The following is a 17437-nucleotide window of genomic DNA, read 5'->3' as shown; positions in this document are numbered from 1 at the left end:
TCAATGGTAATTGTAATGGTAATTGTATAATTACCACAGAATGGTAATTATACAATTATGTTACCATTCTGTGGTTTCGAATTTAGAAATTGGTAAATTTTTCCTATGTACCCATATATTTGCGCCTCTATTAAGAAGTTAACTGTTAAAAGTTTTCAAATTAAAATTCTCCATTGAAATTGTCTTTCGTAATTATTTTAAGGGAATTACGAATTATGATTAGCACATTGGATACTCCTGGAAAAAATAATACCAAACAAGCCACCAAACAAGCCACCAAACATTAAAGAAATATAGCATTTTGTTTATTCCTTTCCAATAGTTTATTGATGTACATAGATAACTTATAACTAAACTATTTAACAAAACTTTCAAATATAAATTTAAAGATAAAATCAGTCTGCAAAGATCATTCTAAAACGAATACTAACACAAATTCATTATCGCTTAGATTTTATTTCGTTTCCATTTTCTCCGCGGCTCCATTGGAAACTTCCTCCGTTTTACTCTGTTCTGGCTGTTTGATACTTAAATGCGCTGGACCGGTTTGTTGAATCTGAACAATACGTTCATTATTATTTTTATTCTTGATTGCTGGAGGAGCTGTTTTGATAGTCAAAACGCCATCAGAGGATATGGTTGAAACGACATCTTTCGAGTCGAAACCTTTTGGTAGGGTATATTTCCGTATAAAGTGCCTCTGTATGAAACCATGTTCATCTTCTCGCTCCTCATGTTTGCCTTCAACCATGACAGTCCTATCCACTGTTTTGACTATCAATTCATTTGGTGAGAATTGTGAAACATCCATGCACACCTGAAAGCCATTCTTATCGACTGTTGGAATTATTTCCGATTTGTCCCATTTCGAATCTTTGCATGAACGTTCGCATTTTGATGCCAGATAGGGGCAATAACGTTTACGTGGATGCAAAATCAGAGAACGATGTCGTGGACGTGAATTGAAGATATCAATGGGATGGATACCAAGACCAAATGGGCCCTCCAGTAATTCATCCATTTCACTCCATGGATCAAAATCGTATATTAATGGTATTAGCGACATGTTTTCCACTATATTAAAGAGTATTCTTTGTAAATATAATAAATTCTTTTGGTTTTAATCACAGCAATTTGTTTTCAATCTGCTAAAGCGGCAGTTACCCGATTGTTTCAAGTGTTGATTTGAACTGAACATGCTAAATAATCAGTGTAACGGCTTATATACTTTTTGATTGTGGCAATGACAAAGTGAAGAGAATATTCTGGTAATTTCTCTATGTCTTAAAAAGAGAAGACTGTTCGAAAATGAAAAAATTGTATACAAAGAGAGCATGTCTCAAAGAGAATATTAAACTCTAAATATCTGATGTTCTCTTTTGAATCAAGAAAGGCAGTGATGCCAATTTGGTGCTTTTAGCACCAAAAAGCACCAAATTGCCTTTTTAGTGCCTTTTCAAAAAAAGCGCCAACTTGGTGCATTCTGGCATTTTCATTTTGTGCTTTTGGTGTTTTTATACCCTCCATCATATGATGGGGGTATATTAACTTTGTCATTCCGTTTGTAACACATCGAAATATTGCTCTAAGACCCCATAAAGTATATATATTCTGGGTCGTGGTGAAATTCTGAGTCGATCTAAGCATGTCCGTCCGTCCGTCCGTCTGTTGAAATCACGCTAAATTCCGAACGAAACAAGCTATCGACTTGAAACTTGGCACAAGTAGTTGTTATCGATGAAGGTCGGATGGTATTGAGAATGGGCCATATCGGTCCACTTTTACGTATAGCCCCCATATAAAGGGACCCTCAGATTTGGCTTGTGGAGCCTCTAACAGAAGCATATTTCATCCGATCCGGTACATGGTGTTGGTATATGGTACATGGTGTTGGTATATGGTCTCTAACAACCATGCTAAAATTGGTCCACATCGGTCCATAATTATATATAGCCCCCATATAAACCGATTCCCAGATTTGGCTTGCGGAGCCTAAAAGAGAAGAAAATTTCGTCTGATCCGGCTGAAATTTGGTACATGGTGTTGGTATATGGTCTCTAACAACCATGCAAAAATTGGTCCACATCGGTCCATAATTATATATAGCCTCCATATAAACCGATCCCCAGATTTGGCTTGCGAAGCCTCAAAGAGAAGCAAATTGCATCCGATGCGGCTGAAATTTGGTACATGGTATTGGTATATGGTCTCTAACAACCGTGCAAAAATTGGTCCACATCGGTCCATAATTATATATAGCGCCCATATAAACCGATCCCCAGATTTGGGTTGCGGAGCCTCAAAGAGAAGCAAATTGCATCCGATGCGGCTGAAATTTGGTACATGGTATTGGTATATGGTCTCTAACAACCGTGCAAAAATTGGTCCACATCGGTTCATAATTATATATAGCCCCCATATAAACCGATCCCCAGATTTGGCTTGCGAAGTCTCCAAGAGAAGCAAATTTCATCCAATCCGGTTGTAATTTGGAACATGGTGTTAGTATATGATCTTTAACAACCGTGCCAGAATTGGTCCATAACGGTCCATAATTATATATAGGCCCCATATAAAACGTTCTCCAGATTTGACCTCCGGAGCCTCTTGGAGGAGCAAAATTCATCCAATCCGGTTCAAATTAGGAACGTGGTGTTAGTATATGGTCGCTAAGGACCATACCAAAATTTGTCCAATCACACAAAAATTGGTCCATATCGGTTCATAATCATGGTTGCCACTAGAGCCAAAAATAATCTACAAAAATTTTTTTCTATAGAAAATTTGTCACAATTTTATTTCTATAGAAAATTTTGTCAAAATTTTATTTCTATTGAAAATTTTGTTAAAATTTTATTTCTGTAGAAAATTTTGTCAAAATTTTATGTCTACTTTGTCAAACTGAATTATATACGTATTGGATCGATCTTTTTTGATTTAATATATACCTCGTATGGACTTACATACACGCAAAGAAAAAAAACGTTTGGAAAACGTGTACCGAAAACGTTTTTCTTTTGTTAGAGTTTTTTGAATTGCTTCGAAAATTTTAAACTTTTATCGCCAAAAAAATTCGTTTGTTACAAAATTTTTATTTTTTCAATAAAAAAGTTATTTTTGAAACAACAACACAGTCCATTTCGTTTATATCAAACACTGTTCTTTTCTGACTTTAGGTCTTTAATAAGACACATTTTACAGTTCAAAATTTAATATAGTACAATGTAATGTTGAACATTTTTTCGGAATCTTCCGAAAATATCTGGAATATATGTAAAAAAAAAAAAAAAAAAAAAAAAAACTTTGGTCGAAGCAGGGATCGAACCCACGACCCTTGGCATGCAAGTCGGACGTAGCAACCACTGCTCCACGGTGCCAAACAAAATGTTTGTTTCTGTTAAATAAACTTTGTTTATTCGGTTCGTGGGCGCCGCAAGCTATGCTATATAAATATAACTTATATGGATAATTATCTATTGATGACCATAACATGTACATAGCTCAGTGGTTAGTGTGTTGGCTTGCAAAGTGTATGGTCCGCGGTTCGATTCTCCGTCCAGGCGAAAGGTAAAAAAAATTTAAAAAATTTATAAAATCGTATAATTTCTTCTACATTGTTGGTATTACAGGAAAAGGTGTTAAGAACTAAAAAACCTCGTGGATGAGAGAAAGATGTGAGGGAAAATGCAATTAGCAATGTGAGGGAAAATGCAATCAACAATGTTTTTTTTTTTTGAGTTAGTCTTTATGAAATTGTTTTTACATCCTGGAAAAGAATAAACGTTTATCACAAAAAGTATATACTTTTCTTCCAAATATACTTCCTTACAGCGAAAAGCAAATGAGAAACGAACTTTGTTTGTCTAAAATTTCGTTTGGGAGGAAAGAATTATTTTTTTGCGTGTACAATTTAGAAGATGGTGTTAGGAGGTTTTAAGATACCTTGCCATCGGCAAGCGTTACCGCAACTTAAGTAATTCGATTGTGGAATGCAGTGTTTAGAAGAAGTTTCTACGCAATCCATGATGGAGGGTACATAAGCTTCGACCTGGCCGAACTTACGGCCGTATATACTTGTTTTTATACCCACCACCATAGGATGGGGGGTATATTAACTTTGTCATTCCGTTTGTAACACATTGAAATATTGCTCTAAGACCCCATAAAGTATATATATTCTGGGTCGTGGTGAAATTCTGAGTCGATCTGAGCATGTCCGTCCGTCCGTCCGTCCGTCTGTTGAAATCACGCTAACTTCCGAACGAAACAAGCTATCGACTTGAAACTTGGCACAAGTAGTTGTTATTGATGTAGGTCGGATGGTATTGCAAATGGGCCATATCGGTCCACTTTTACGTATAGCCCCCATATAAACGGACCCCAAAATTTGGCTTGCGAGGCCTCTAAGAGAAGCAAATTTCATCCGATCCGGCTGAAATTTGGTACATGGTGTTAGTATATGGTCTCTAACAACCATGCAAAAATTGGTCCACATCGGTACATAATTATATATAGCCCCCATATAAACCGATCCCCCGATTTGGCTTGCGAGGCCCGTAAGAGAAGCAAATTTCATCCGATCCGGCTGAAATTTGGTACATGGTGTTCGTATATGGTCTCTAACAATCATGCAAAAATTGGTCCACATCGGTCCATAATTATATATAGCCCCCATATAAACCGATCCCCCGATTTGGCTTGCGAGGCCTCTAAGAGAAGCAAATTTCATCCGATCCGGCTGAAATTTGGTACATGGTGTTAGTATATGGTCTCGAACAACCATGCAAAAATTGGTCCACATCGGTCCATAATTATATATAGCCCCCATATAAACCGATCCCCGATTTGGCTTGCGAGGCCTCTAAGAGAAGCAAATTTCATCCGATATGGCAGAAATTTGGTACGTGATGTTAGTATATGGTCTCTAACAACCATGCAAAAATTGGTCCACATCGGTTCATAATTATATATAGCCCCCATATAAACCGATCACCAGATTTGACCTCCGGAACCTCTTGGAAGACCAAAATTCATCTGATTCAGTTGAAATTTGGTACGTGGTGTTAATATATGGCCTCAAACTCCCATGCAAAAATTGGTCGATATCGGTCCATAATTATATATAGGCCCCATATAAACCGATCCCCATATTTGACCTCCAGAGCCCCTTGGAAGAGCAAAATACTTCCCATTCGGTTGAAATTTGGTACGTGATGTTAGTATATAGTATCCAACAACCATGCAGGAATAAGAAGTTTTAAGATACCACAACCCAAGTAATTCGATTGTGGATGACAGTCTTTCGTAGAAGTTTCGACGCAATCCATGGTGGTGGGTACATAAGATTCGGCCTGGCCGAACTTGCGGCCGTATATACTTGTTTTTTTTTTTCAATTTGAATAGTATAAAGTTTAATTGACGATATCTTTTCATATAAAAATTCGGATTAGACTTTCAAAAGCTTAAGAAACTCAACTATATTGTCAAATATAGAATTTGATTGTTATGAAGGTGGTATTGATTGTTTTTTTTTAATCAATATTGGTATTTAGAGTATTCTTTAGAAATGCCTAACGACGAGTGACGAATTTCTGAACTTGATAAAGATGTCATTAAAAACGTTTGTATTAAATTCACAAAAGCACTCATAACTGAAATAAGAAATATACTCCCTCCAAATATAAATATTTCCAAATTTAATGTAAAAAAATGGTTTTCTCCTCTGACAAAAAATAGTGTGAAATTTTGAAGACATTACCGATTAAAATGGATTGGATGAAGGCATTCAAAGTGATGAAGGTCTACACTTGAATAAAAGTTCATAATTTCATAAAATTAAAAATGCGTCACATCAATACACAAAAGTTGGAAGTGTGTGTGTGTGTGTTTTTTTGTAGAGCATTAAATTTTAGCTGGCTTTAGTAGTGTTTGTGTGGGAGGTTGTATGCTAGAATTTATACTATATTTTTGGTGCTTTTTTCCCTTCAGGAATTGGCATCACTGAAGAGAGAACTTATGCTTTCTGTGCAAAACACAGAATCAGTGCTGCCGCTACTACTTCAATCGAAGTATTTTGCTTCATTTTCACAAAATTTACTTCGTCACTCCTTCTTTCAAAAATCTGCTTCACTTTTTGTTCTGCTTCAAATTTTTTAAATTTTCCCCCATATTAGCTAATTGTTTTTCCTATTCCTTTAATTACGATGAACATAACGGTTTTAATCATTGAATTATTAACCGATGTGGACCAATTTTTGCATAGTTGTTAGAGACCATATACTTACACCATGTACCAAATTTAAGCCAGATCGGATGAAATTTGGTTCTCTTAGAGGCTCCGCAAGCCAAATCGGGGGATCAGTTAATATGGGGGCTATATATAATTATGGACCGATGTGGACCAATTTTTGCATGGTTGTTAGAGATCATATGCTGAAGCCATGTACCAAATTTCAGCTGGATCGGATGAAATTTGCTTCTCTTAGAGTCCCCGCAAGCCAAATTTGAGGATCCGTTTATATGTGGGCTATACGTAAAAGTGGACCGATATGGCCCATTTGCAATACCATCCGACCTACATCAATAACAACTACTTGTGCCAAGTTTCAAGTCGATAGCTTCTTTCGTTCGGAAGTTAGCGTTTTTCAACAGACGGACGGACAGACGGACATGCTCAGATCGACTCAGAATTTCACCACGACCCAGAATATATATACTTTATGGGGTCTTAGAGCAATGTTTCGATGTGTTACAAACGGAATGACAAAGTTAATATACCCCCCATCCTATGGTGGAGGGTATAATAAAATGAATTCTATTGTTTGTTTTCAAAAATGTATGCTACTTCAATTTTATTCATTCTACTCCAATTTTTTCCAAAATCTACTTCACTCAATTTGTCACTAGCGGCAGCACTGCACAGAATGCATTTCATGGACACACACACAAACGCATTGTATATAGACGTAAAACTATGTCCAAGAATTCAGGATGTTTCTAGAAAAAAAAAAACGATTGTATGTCCATATAGGGTTGAAACATTTGTAATTGTAGTTTTTGAGAGTAAATGGTCAACTTAATGCACTACACTCAAAAAAAAAACATACTTGGATCCAAATATTTTGACTTTCACTGAAAGATTTTAGTATTGAATCGAAGCAAAAAATATGGCTTATTTAAAATAAAGACATTTTTGTAGGAAAAAAGCATGCCCGGCTCCAAAGATTTGTCTTTACACTAATGATATTGGTATTGATTCCGACCCAAAAATTTAAGTAAGGATACATTTAAACACAATTCTCTTTTAAATAAAAAAGTCCTTAAACAGTGTGTTAATGACAACTTCATTTTCCAAGTAGAAATTATACTAGGTTTCAAGTAAAAACGTCTTTAAAACAAGTAAGTAAAGTAGAAAGTCGGGCAGGGCCGACTATATCATAACCTAAACCACCCCTACTGAATTATTATCATTGTTATTGGTTTGAGCGATAAACCGCATTTCCATATTTAAGAATATTAAGGGGTAAATTTTTATGGGAGTTTTGGCACAATCTGAGCAGAAACGTCTGATATTATATATATTATATATAGTTGTACCTGTAGTTGATTTTGCACCTACAGAGTTACTATATAACTAATATTGAGTCCATTATTAAACTAGAGGAAATCGCTCAATTAATGTGGGTAATAAATCAAAATTCGGCAAAATCGGGCAATATTATTATGTAAGAGTTACATGTAAGTCTAAATACGATCGAATAAATAGTAGCATTAGTTAATAATAATAAGCGTATTATAGCAAAATGTGGGAAAATCAAGCGATGTACATATATATATATATATATATATATATATATATATATATATATATATATATATATATATATATATATATATATATATATATATATATATATATATATATATATATATATATATATATATATATATATATATATATATATATATATATATATATATATGGGAGCAATATCTAAATCTGAACCGATTTAGATGATATTTTCCAGGTTTAATTGAAACCACAGAAGGTGGCCTTGTGCTAAATTTGAGTAAAATCAGTTAAGAAATGAGGCCTCTATGGTCAAACATAAGGTTATTAGGGACAAATTTTTCAAAATCGGGCGATACATATATATGGGAACTATATCTACATCTGCATCGATTTCGATGAAAGTTTGCACCCACAGTTAGTACTACAGAGGACTGGATCTAGCCAACTTTGAGTACTATTGGTTGATAAATAAGGGTTTTACAGCCAAATTTAGAAAAATCGGGCTATACATATATATGGGAGCTATAGCTAAATCTGAACCGATTTCGATGATTTTTTGCATATATTGTTAGAACCAGAGCTGTGGAGTCGAGCCAATTTTGCTCAACTCCGACTCAAGCATTTTTCATCAGCTCGACTCCGACTCCGGGTAATATAACTAAATCTCATTTTAATACCACTACTTTGTTATATTGTGCTATTGTGGGGGTACCGTAAGTGGATCGATATAAAGTATCGTATTTATTTATGTGTGCAAAAAAGGTCTTAATTTCATATTAGATGCCAATTGAACTCTATATTTCAAATTTAGGGCAATGTTTAATAAATAAAATAATGATATAAATACCCATCATAATATGAGAAGATACCAACAGTATATGTATTTGTGGACCAAAATTATTGATACTATCTCAAATCCTTTAAATTTGTTGCGAGCTATATAAAGGTTTATATTCCCATATGCATGAATTTGAATCTGAATCGATTTAGTCAAAATTGTATATACTTCTACAAAATCTATGTACTTAAAATTTAAATCTAACGTTATGGGACGTAACACAATTTAAAAAAAAATAAAAATGCAAGGAAAGTCTAAAGTCGGGTGGGCCGATTATAATATACTCTGCACAACTTTGTATTAAGATCTACATTTTGATGAAATCTCAAATCAGACTTCTACAAAATCTCGGGCAATATTTGGGAAATATTTACAATTGTTTAGACAAATTCGCAAAAATGCATTTATGATTCATTCATTGAAAAGTTTTAAAATTTGAGTAATTTCTACAAGTTTTCGACTTAGCAGTGAGTATCAGTGAGCATACAATTTTGGAAAAATTTTTGTCTAGTAAATAAAATTTTATTTCTATATAAAATTTTGCAAAATTTTCTACAGAAACAAAATTTTGACTAAATTTTCTATAGAAATAAAATTTTGGCAAAGTTTTCTATAGAAATCAAATTTTGGCCAAATATATAGAAATAAAATTTTGAATAAAATTTTTATAGAAATAAAATTTTGCAAAATTTTTTTATAGAAATAAAAGTTTGAAAAAATTATCAATAGAAATACAACTAAAAAAATGTGTAGCAAACAAAATTTTCTATAGAAATAACATTTTGCAAAATATTCTATAGAAACAAAATTTTGACTAAATTGTCTATAGAAATAAAATTTTGACTAAATTTTATATAGAACAAAATATTTCTATAGTAATAAAATTTTGAATACATTTTTTATAGCAGTGAGTATCAGTGAGCATCAGTAAGAAAAAAAAATTGAGAAAATTTGCTTTTTTATAGAAATAATTTTTTATAGAAATAAAATTTTGAAAAAATTATCAATAAAAATACAATTTTTTTGTGTAGTAAATAAAATTCTGCAAAATATTCTACAGAAACAAAATTTTGACTAAATTTTCTATAGAAATAAAATTTTGACAAAATATTCTATAGAAATAAAATTTTGACCAAATTTTCTAGGAAAAAAATCTATTACTATAAAATTTTGGCAAAATTTTCTATAGAAATAAAATTTTGACCAAATTTTCTAATAAAAAATAAATTACTATAAAATTTTGGCAAATGTTTTTATAGAAATAAAATTTTGACTTAAATAAAAATAAAATTATGAATAGAAATAAAATTTTGAAAAAAATTTTTGTGTAACAAACAAAAATATTCTATAGAAACAAAATGTTGACTCAATTTTCTATAGAAATAAAATTTTGACCAAATTTTCTATAGAAAAAATATTTCTATAGTAATAAAATTTTGAATAAATGTTTTATAGAAATAAAATTTTGACAAAATTTGCTATAGAAATAAAATTTTGACAAAATTTTTTATAGAAATAACATTTTGACAAAATTTTCTATAAAAACAACTTTCAAACCATTTTCTGTCAATATTCCACATATGTATATGGCCTTAAAATAAAATTTAAAAAAAATAATTTCGATTGTTCGAAATATTTCAAATAAATTGATATGGGCATTAAAATGGATCGATCCAGCCCATTTGCTAGTCTAACATTCTAGGATGTTTAGCCGTAATTGGAAGTTGATTTTGATTTACAATCATGCTGTACATTGATCGAATAAATAACGCAATGGAAACTAATTTGCGTAAAAACTTGCTTAGCTACAAAAATGTGAAGTGTTTTAAAAAATTTGGTTTAGCCGGAGTCGAGCAAAATTTTTACGACTCCGACTCCACAGCCCTGGTTAGAACTATAGAGGATTATAGTAAGCCAACTTTGAGTACTATCGGTTGATAAATAAGGGTTTTATAGCAAAATTTAGAAAAATCGGGCTATACATATATATGTGTAAAAAAAAAGTGAAATTGGTTGAAAATTGGTTTTTCGCTTTTTAAATTTCTTCATTCAAATTAACTTCCAGGGCACAACTTCTAAAGCAATGCAAAGGATCCAAAAAGGGAGTACTTCCGTCCTATGACAAGCCCATGTAAAATTCATTGGAGATGATCCAAGTTTGCACTACTTCCGGATCATAGATTGGGAATCCAAACTACTTTTTTGGAAGCTCTTTTTTTGCTGGGTACTTCAGTAGGGGCGGTTGAGGGTATGATATAGTCGGCCCTGCCCGACTTTCTACTTTACTTACTTGTTTTAATTTTTACTGATTTTTTTTTTTAATTTACGAAATTCTTGCTTCCAAAAAAGTAAACATGAACTAAAATTAAAGAAAGACATCATTTGGCACCCTATCATTACCATGTTAACCACTCAAAATTAACTTAACAAAAATTAATTCATTTAACAAAATAAATGTTTTGCTGTAAACGTAAGTTAATTTTAGCATTAATTTAACAACGTACATTTTTGTGTATCAACATTGACGCAGCTAGGAGGTTCGTGGAAGAGGGGCCAACTGGACACATCCTAAATGTGGAAATATTTACGCGACAGTGGGTGTGAAATATTATGGCATTCAATTTAATCTCTTAGATTTGAAATATTGCATCGCATATTTTTGTACGGTGTAGTTATTTCTAGAAACTCCAGAACCCTAAGTTCCTCAACATTTTTTATTCATCAGATCATGTGATGTAGAGCATACTTGTGTTTGTGTGTCATATGCTTGTTTCGAAATAAAAACAACGTTGCTGAAGGGGTTGAAAATGGAGCAAAAAATTCTCTATTAGTAAACAAAGTCACATTTTCTTAGTAATGATTCACATAGACCATATACTTAGCATAAACAAATTTTTTTATAGAAATTAATGTTACAAATTTTTCTACAGAAATAAAATGTTGACAAAATTTTCTATAGAAATAAAATTTTGAATAAAATATTGTATAATAAATAATAATAAAAGGTCAAATAAACTAAAGACATTTTGACAAAATCTTATATAGAAATACAATTTTGACAAAATTTTCTACACCGAAAAAAAAGTTTACTATTTTTTATGAAAAATGAACTAACCCATAGTAAGAATGACCATGATTTGGCGCCAAAGATTTTTTTCATCTAGATAAGTTCATGATTTTCTTATAAATTAGTTCATGTATTACATCGTATTTTAGTTCATTATTACTATGCTGTGGGAAGAATATAGTTAAACTCATTCAAAAATTAACAATTTTTTGGGAAACATGTATTAAGAAATTGGTTTGAAATAAACTGTTTGTCGGTATAATTTTCAAAAAAGTAGAGAAATTGAGGAATCAAAAGTACAAAAAGCCTGTATACAACTAAGAAATTTTTCGTACAAAACAAGTCAATTTTCTATAACCACCAGTATTTTATTTCAAAGAATTATTATTATATTACACAAAACTATGGCTTATGATATACAATAAAGGAAATATTTTTATTAGTACGTTGGACGCATTTACTTGTCGGTAGTTAGTAATTGCTTCTTCAAATGAGTAATATTCTATGTTATTAGGACTAAACTAATTAATTTAAATGTCCATGTTTTCTATCCATATGAAAGATATATGTGGCATAAGTTGCTATATTCAATTGAATTGTCCAATTTCATCGATTTTGGCTAACTTTTGTTGGGCGGATTTGGCTTAGAGGCATCTGAAGCTATACAAAATATAAGAAAAATATTATTAATTAATTAATTCTATCGTTCATATTGATCTTTAACTTACGGTTTTCAAGAGTATTTCCTAGAGCCAATAAGGATATCAGCTTAATTAGTATTAAACAGTAAGAATATTCAAAAAATTACCATTACGAGACCTGTCTACCTGCAAGTGAAAAAAATAATTTTTAATAAATTGAAATTTTGGTTTTATTAAAAACGGGCAAAATACCGTTTACAGAAAAACTTACCACATTGAAAAATCCATCCAGTAGGTACATTATTGGAATCATATCCATGGACAAATGGGACGTTATTGAAATTATTCTCAGAATATAATTGAAATAAAAATATTATAAAATTAGACATAATTTCCACTTGTCAGTATAGCATTTAGTATTTAAGGTGGATATTAAGTTCGAGTTTAGCGGCTAAAATTGCAATTTCCATGATAAGTTTTCTTTAATAATCCATTATAAAAAATAATCTTTATAAAAAACTTGATTTGGGCTATTCTCCATCAAGTTATATTTAAATTTGTATCGAAGACGTATAATTTTATACTTTGCTTAGTGATTTATTTTTAATTTTAGCGGCTAAACTCGAACTTAGTACTCACCTGTAGGAATTGCTGTAACATAAAAAATATAGATTCAAAAAAATGGTTGCTTCTCAACCTGTGATCCAGATGTAGAATAAATATAAATCATCCTATTACCACTCATGTTGTATATTTTTTATGTAAATCAATTTAAAATCACATCATTCACTTCTCAGTTTCTAAAATGTTTCGAAATAAATGTATTTTCATTAATAAACACCAATACCGCACGTACAATTTTGCAAAATTAAATCCACGTGTGCACTGAAAGACACAAATAGTCATAAGGGATACATACCTGCCGTAAAGAAAAACAACTCCACACACACACACACACGTTCCCTTTCTGATCTTGCTATTGCAAAAAAACAACTCTCACCACAAAAGATACCAACAACACACAAGGAACATTCCATTGTCTCTAGAATCAAAACAACCAACAACAGCATAAATGACGCAATAACAAACACAAACAATCATACGAGATATACACAAAATGTCTCTAAAATCTCCCTCGCATGATGTACTCACATTTTCCAGTAGCACGTTTATTGATTAGTAGGAATTCTATCTATAAGTTAAGGTAAAATATATACAAAATATATGAGGAATCTATAAAAATTATATACACCTGTCAAGGATTATATTAACTAATTTTTATTCTATTTTAACTAAAATTTTCAATGTGAGTAAAAACACTCCAACATATAATAAAAAGGGAAATAATCTGTAGGTAGTCATCGTACGAATCGGTAATGTCGTTAAGTTAATTTTTACTACAAAAATTTTTTTCCATACAAAATTTTGTCTTAGTAAATTGTCCACATTTCGTAGTAAGATTTTTATATTGTCCATGTATTTTTATAATAGAATCAACGATGCATTAACTACTGTGTTGGAAATTTATTTAAGGAAAAATCCTTCCCGTTTCGTAGTTAGTGAACTAAAAAACATTTACTGAATTTTTATAAGTTTTGCTTTAGCTAAGTTAATTTTCGTTGTGGTTACGAAAAATGAACTATATTACAGTAAATTTGTTGAACTATGTGGAAGTCAAAATGGTCCTTAAATTTACAAGACACTTTTTTTCTGTGTATAGAATTAAAATGTTAATAAAATTTTCTATGGAAGTAAAACTTTGACCAAAATGTCTATAGCAATATCTTTTTTTATGTTTTTGTTGTTTTTCGACCTTTATTTTCAAATAAAAGTTTTTCTATTTTTTCGAGCTTGAGATCTATATACATATAGATTTGAGAAACATATAGATCTTGATCTATCTAGATCTCAAGCTCGAAACAACAGAAAAACTTGAAATAAATTTTTGACAAAATTTTCTATAAAAATGAAATTTTGACAAAATAAGAAAAAAATAAGAAATAAAATGTTGACAAAATTTTCTATAGAAATAAAAATTTCCTATAGATATAAAATTTTGACAGACGATTTTTTAAATTTGGTAGATTTTTGGTAAAATTTTCTTCAAATTTTGGTAGATTATTTGACCTAAAATACATCCAGATTTTCTATTTCTGGCAACTGGGATCAAAATTGCGGGGTATAGATGCTAAAGACCTAAAATCGGGCGGTCGCCTTATATGGGGACGATATCAAAACCGAGACCAATACTACTAAAGGATGTAGTGTGTTCATAACAGACAGACAGACAGACAAATATATGTATATATTTGCTATAGTCGGAAATGGATGTGTTACATTAACACACAGTTTTTTCTAGAAACCCTCAAATCTTCAATTCTTGGGCATATTTGTACGTCTATATACAATGTGTGTGTGTTCTACTCATTCTACTATTTTCATTGCAATTTGCCAATGTTTGTTTCAAAACAAATAAAAAAGGCATCGATGAAAATAAAACAAGAGTTCTCTCTTTCAACTATAGAGAATGTCAGGCAATTACAGTTTTATAAGTTATGTTCTCTTTGTAATATGCTCTCTTTGTTTGTAATTTTTATTCCAGAACAGTCTTCTCTTTTGTGGACATAGAGAAATTACCAGAATATTCTCTTCACTTTGCCATTGCCACAATCAAAAAGTATATAAGCCGTTACACTGATTATTCAGCATGTTCAGTTCAAATCAAAATTTGAAACAATCGAGTAACTGCCGTTTTAGCAGATTGAAAACAAAGAATTTATTACATTTGCAAAGAATATTCTTTAATATAGTGGAAAACATGTCGCTAATACCATTAATATACGATTTTGATCCATGGAGTGAAATTGACGAATTATTGGAGGGTCCATTTGGTCTTGGTCTTCATCCCATTGATATCTTCAATTCACGTCCACGACATCGTTCTCTGATTTTGCATCCACGTAAACGTTATTGCCCCTATCTGGCATCAAAATGCGATCGTTCAGGCAAAGATTCGAAATGGGACAAATCGGAAATAATTCCAACAGTCGATAAGAATGGCTTTCAGGTGTGCATGGATGTTTCACAATTCTCACCAAATGAATTGATAGTCAAAACAGTGGATAGGACTGTCATGGTTGAAGGCAAACATGAGGAGCGAGAAGATGAACATGGTTTCATACAGAGGCACTTTATACGGAAATATACCCTACCAAAAGGTTTCGACCCGAAAGATGTCGTTTCAACCATATCCTCTGATGGCGTTTTGACTATCAAAGCAGCTCCTCCAGCAATCAAGAATAAAAATAATAATGAACGTATTGTTCAGATTCAACAAACCGGTCCAGCGCATTTAAGTATCAAACAGCCAGAACAGAGTAAAACGGAGGAAGTTTCCAATGAAGCTGCGGAGAAAATGGAAACGAAATAAAATCTAATCGATTATGAATTTGTGATAGTATTCGTTTTAAAATTATCTTTATAGACTGATATTTTTGTTCGCATTTGAAAATTTTGATAAAAACTTTAGTTATAGCTTAGCCGATATAATAAACCACTGGAAACGAAACCACTCAAATGATGGAGTCTTTCTTTTTCTGGTTTTTGGGTGATGGGCTTTGTAGATGGTAAATGGTTTCTTTATTATGAGTCAAATTGTCTGTAAATTGGCTGTAAACTTTTGGTCAACAAAATACACCATGAAAATATGCAAATTATTTTCATTAAGAGAATTAGGCGTGCAGAAAATGAACAATGCACCGAGAATAAATACGTTGTTTCTAATGCTATGGTCACATTGGGCAAATATCTGACAGAAATCAAAAAAGAATACGTTGCCACAGCCAAACCAGCTAGCATTTTAAGCTCATATTGGATATATAACATCATGGTAGGAATGTTTTCCAAAAACGGTATTCAGATATTTGGAAAATGGTCCTGGAAAAATGTTTGATACTCATTTTGGTCAAATATTTGCCTAGTGTGACCATAGCCAAAGTCGCGTCGCTGCTTAATTAGTAATAGTTTTCACTTTGCGTCGATAGATTTTCGATGTTGCGTTGTTTGGTTGATTTTATACCCTGCGCCACACTGTGGAACAGGGTACTATAAGTTAGCGCATATGTTTTTAACACCCAGAAGGAGACGAGATAGACACATGGTGTCTTTGGCAATAATGCTCAGGGTGGGTCCCTGAGTCGATATAACCATGTCCGTCCGTTCGTCCGTCTGTCTGTGAACACATTTTTGTGATCAAAGTCTAGGTCGCAATTTAAGTCCAATCGCCTTCAAATTTGGCACATGTTCCTAATTTGGGTCAGAATAGAACCCTATTGATTTTGGAAGAAATCGGTTCAGATTTAGATATAGCTCCCATATATATCTTTCGCCCGATATGGACTAATATGGACCCAACAGCCAGAGTTTTATACCGATTTGCTTGAAATTTTGTACAAACATAACACTTACCTCCATTTTCATGAAGCTCCGTTAGTGCTACGTTAGCTAACGAACTTTTAAACCGTACTATGGACAAATTTGCCATCTTGCTAATATATTCAAAATGCCAGTTAGGAACTTAACTGTTAAAAATTTTTCAGTTAAAGTTAACCGGAGAGAAGATATTTTCATTTTACTTTCTGTTAACTGGGAGTTAAAGTCTAACGGAGCTACATGAAAATGGCCGTTAGTCGTATAGTCAAGTGTGCACAATTTGATTGAAATCGGTTCAGATTTAGATATAGCTCCCATATATATCTTTCGCCCGATATGGACTAGTATGGACCCAACAGCCAGAGTCCCAGAAGTCAGAGTTTTACCCCAATTTGGCACTAGGAGTACAATTAGTAGTGTAGTCAAGTGTGGCAAATTTTATTGATATCGGTTCGGATTTAGATATAGCTCCCATATATATCGTTCGCCCGATTTACACTCATATGACCACAGTGGCCAATCTCTTACTCCGATTTAACAGGTTGGCTGATAAGTCCCCGGTCTAACAAAGAGAAACACATTTTTTTTGTCAACATAGTTATTCAACATAGTTCCCTTCAAGAGAGATACAACGATTATAACGGCCTTCCAATTTTTTGATACCATTT

The 17437-nt window shown here is 32.3% G+C and overlaps 2 protein-coding genes and 1 long non-coding RNA gene across 3 annotated transcripts; 1 reads left to right on the top strand and 2 right to left on the bottom strand.

Annotated features, from left to right (window-relative positions):
* Positions 1-299: 299 nt before the first annotated feature.
* On the bottom strand, positions 300-1185 carry LOC142236195 (heat shock protein 27-like). The gene has a single exon (XM_075307463.1). The coding sequence runs from the start codon at positions 1064-1066 to the stop codon at positions 455-457; it is 612 nt and encodes a 203-aa protein (XP_075163578.1). The 5' UTR covers positions 1067-1185; the 3' UTR covers positions 300-454.
* Positions 1186-12044: 10859 nt separating this feature from the next.
* Positions 12045-13098, bottom strand: LOC142236822 (uncharacterized). Its single transcript, XR_012722215.1, has 3 exons — positions 12610-13098; positions 12426-12524; positions 12045-12351 (listed from the first exon to the last, which is right to left on the bottom strand). It is a non-coding gene; the product is annotated as an uncharacterized LOC142236822 (long non-coding RNA).
* Positions 13099-15030: 1932 nt separating this feature from the next.
* LOC142236174 (heat shock protein 27-like) lies at positions 15031-15915 on the top strand. The gene has a single exon (XM_075307433.1). It carries the CDS (start codon positions 15046-15048, stop codon positions 15766-15768), a length of 723 nt encoding a protein of 240 aa, XP_075163548.1. The 5' UTR covers positions 15031-15045; the 3' UTR covers positions 15769-15915.
* The last annotated feature ends 1522 nt before the right edge of the window (positions 15916-17437 follow it).

Source organism: Haematobia irritans, chromosome 4 (assembly GCF_050003625.1).
Source record: "Haematobia irritans isolate KBUSLIRL chromosome 4, ASM5000362v1, whole genome shotgun sequence".
Lineage (NCBI taxonomy): Eukaryota > Metazoa > Arthropoda > Insecta > Diptera > Muscidae > Haematobia > Haematobia irritans.
Note: the sequence above shows the minus strand (reverse complement) of the source record. Positions and strands in the feature narration are given on the sequence as shown.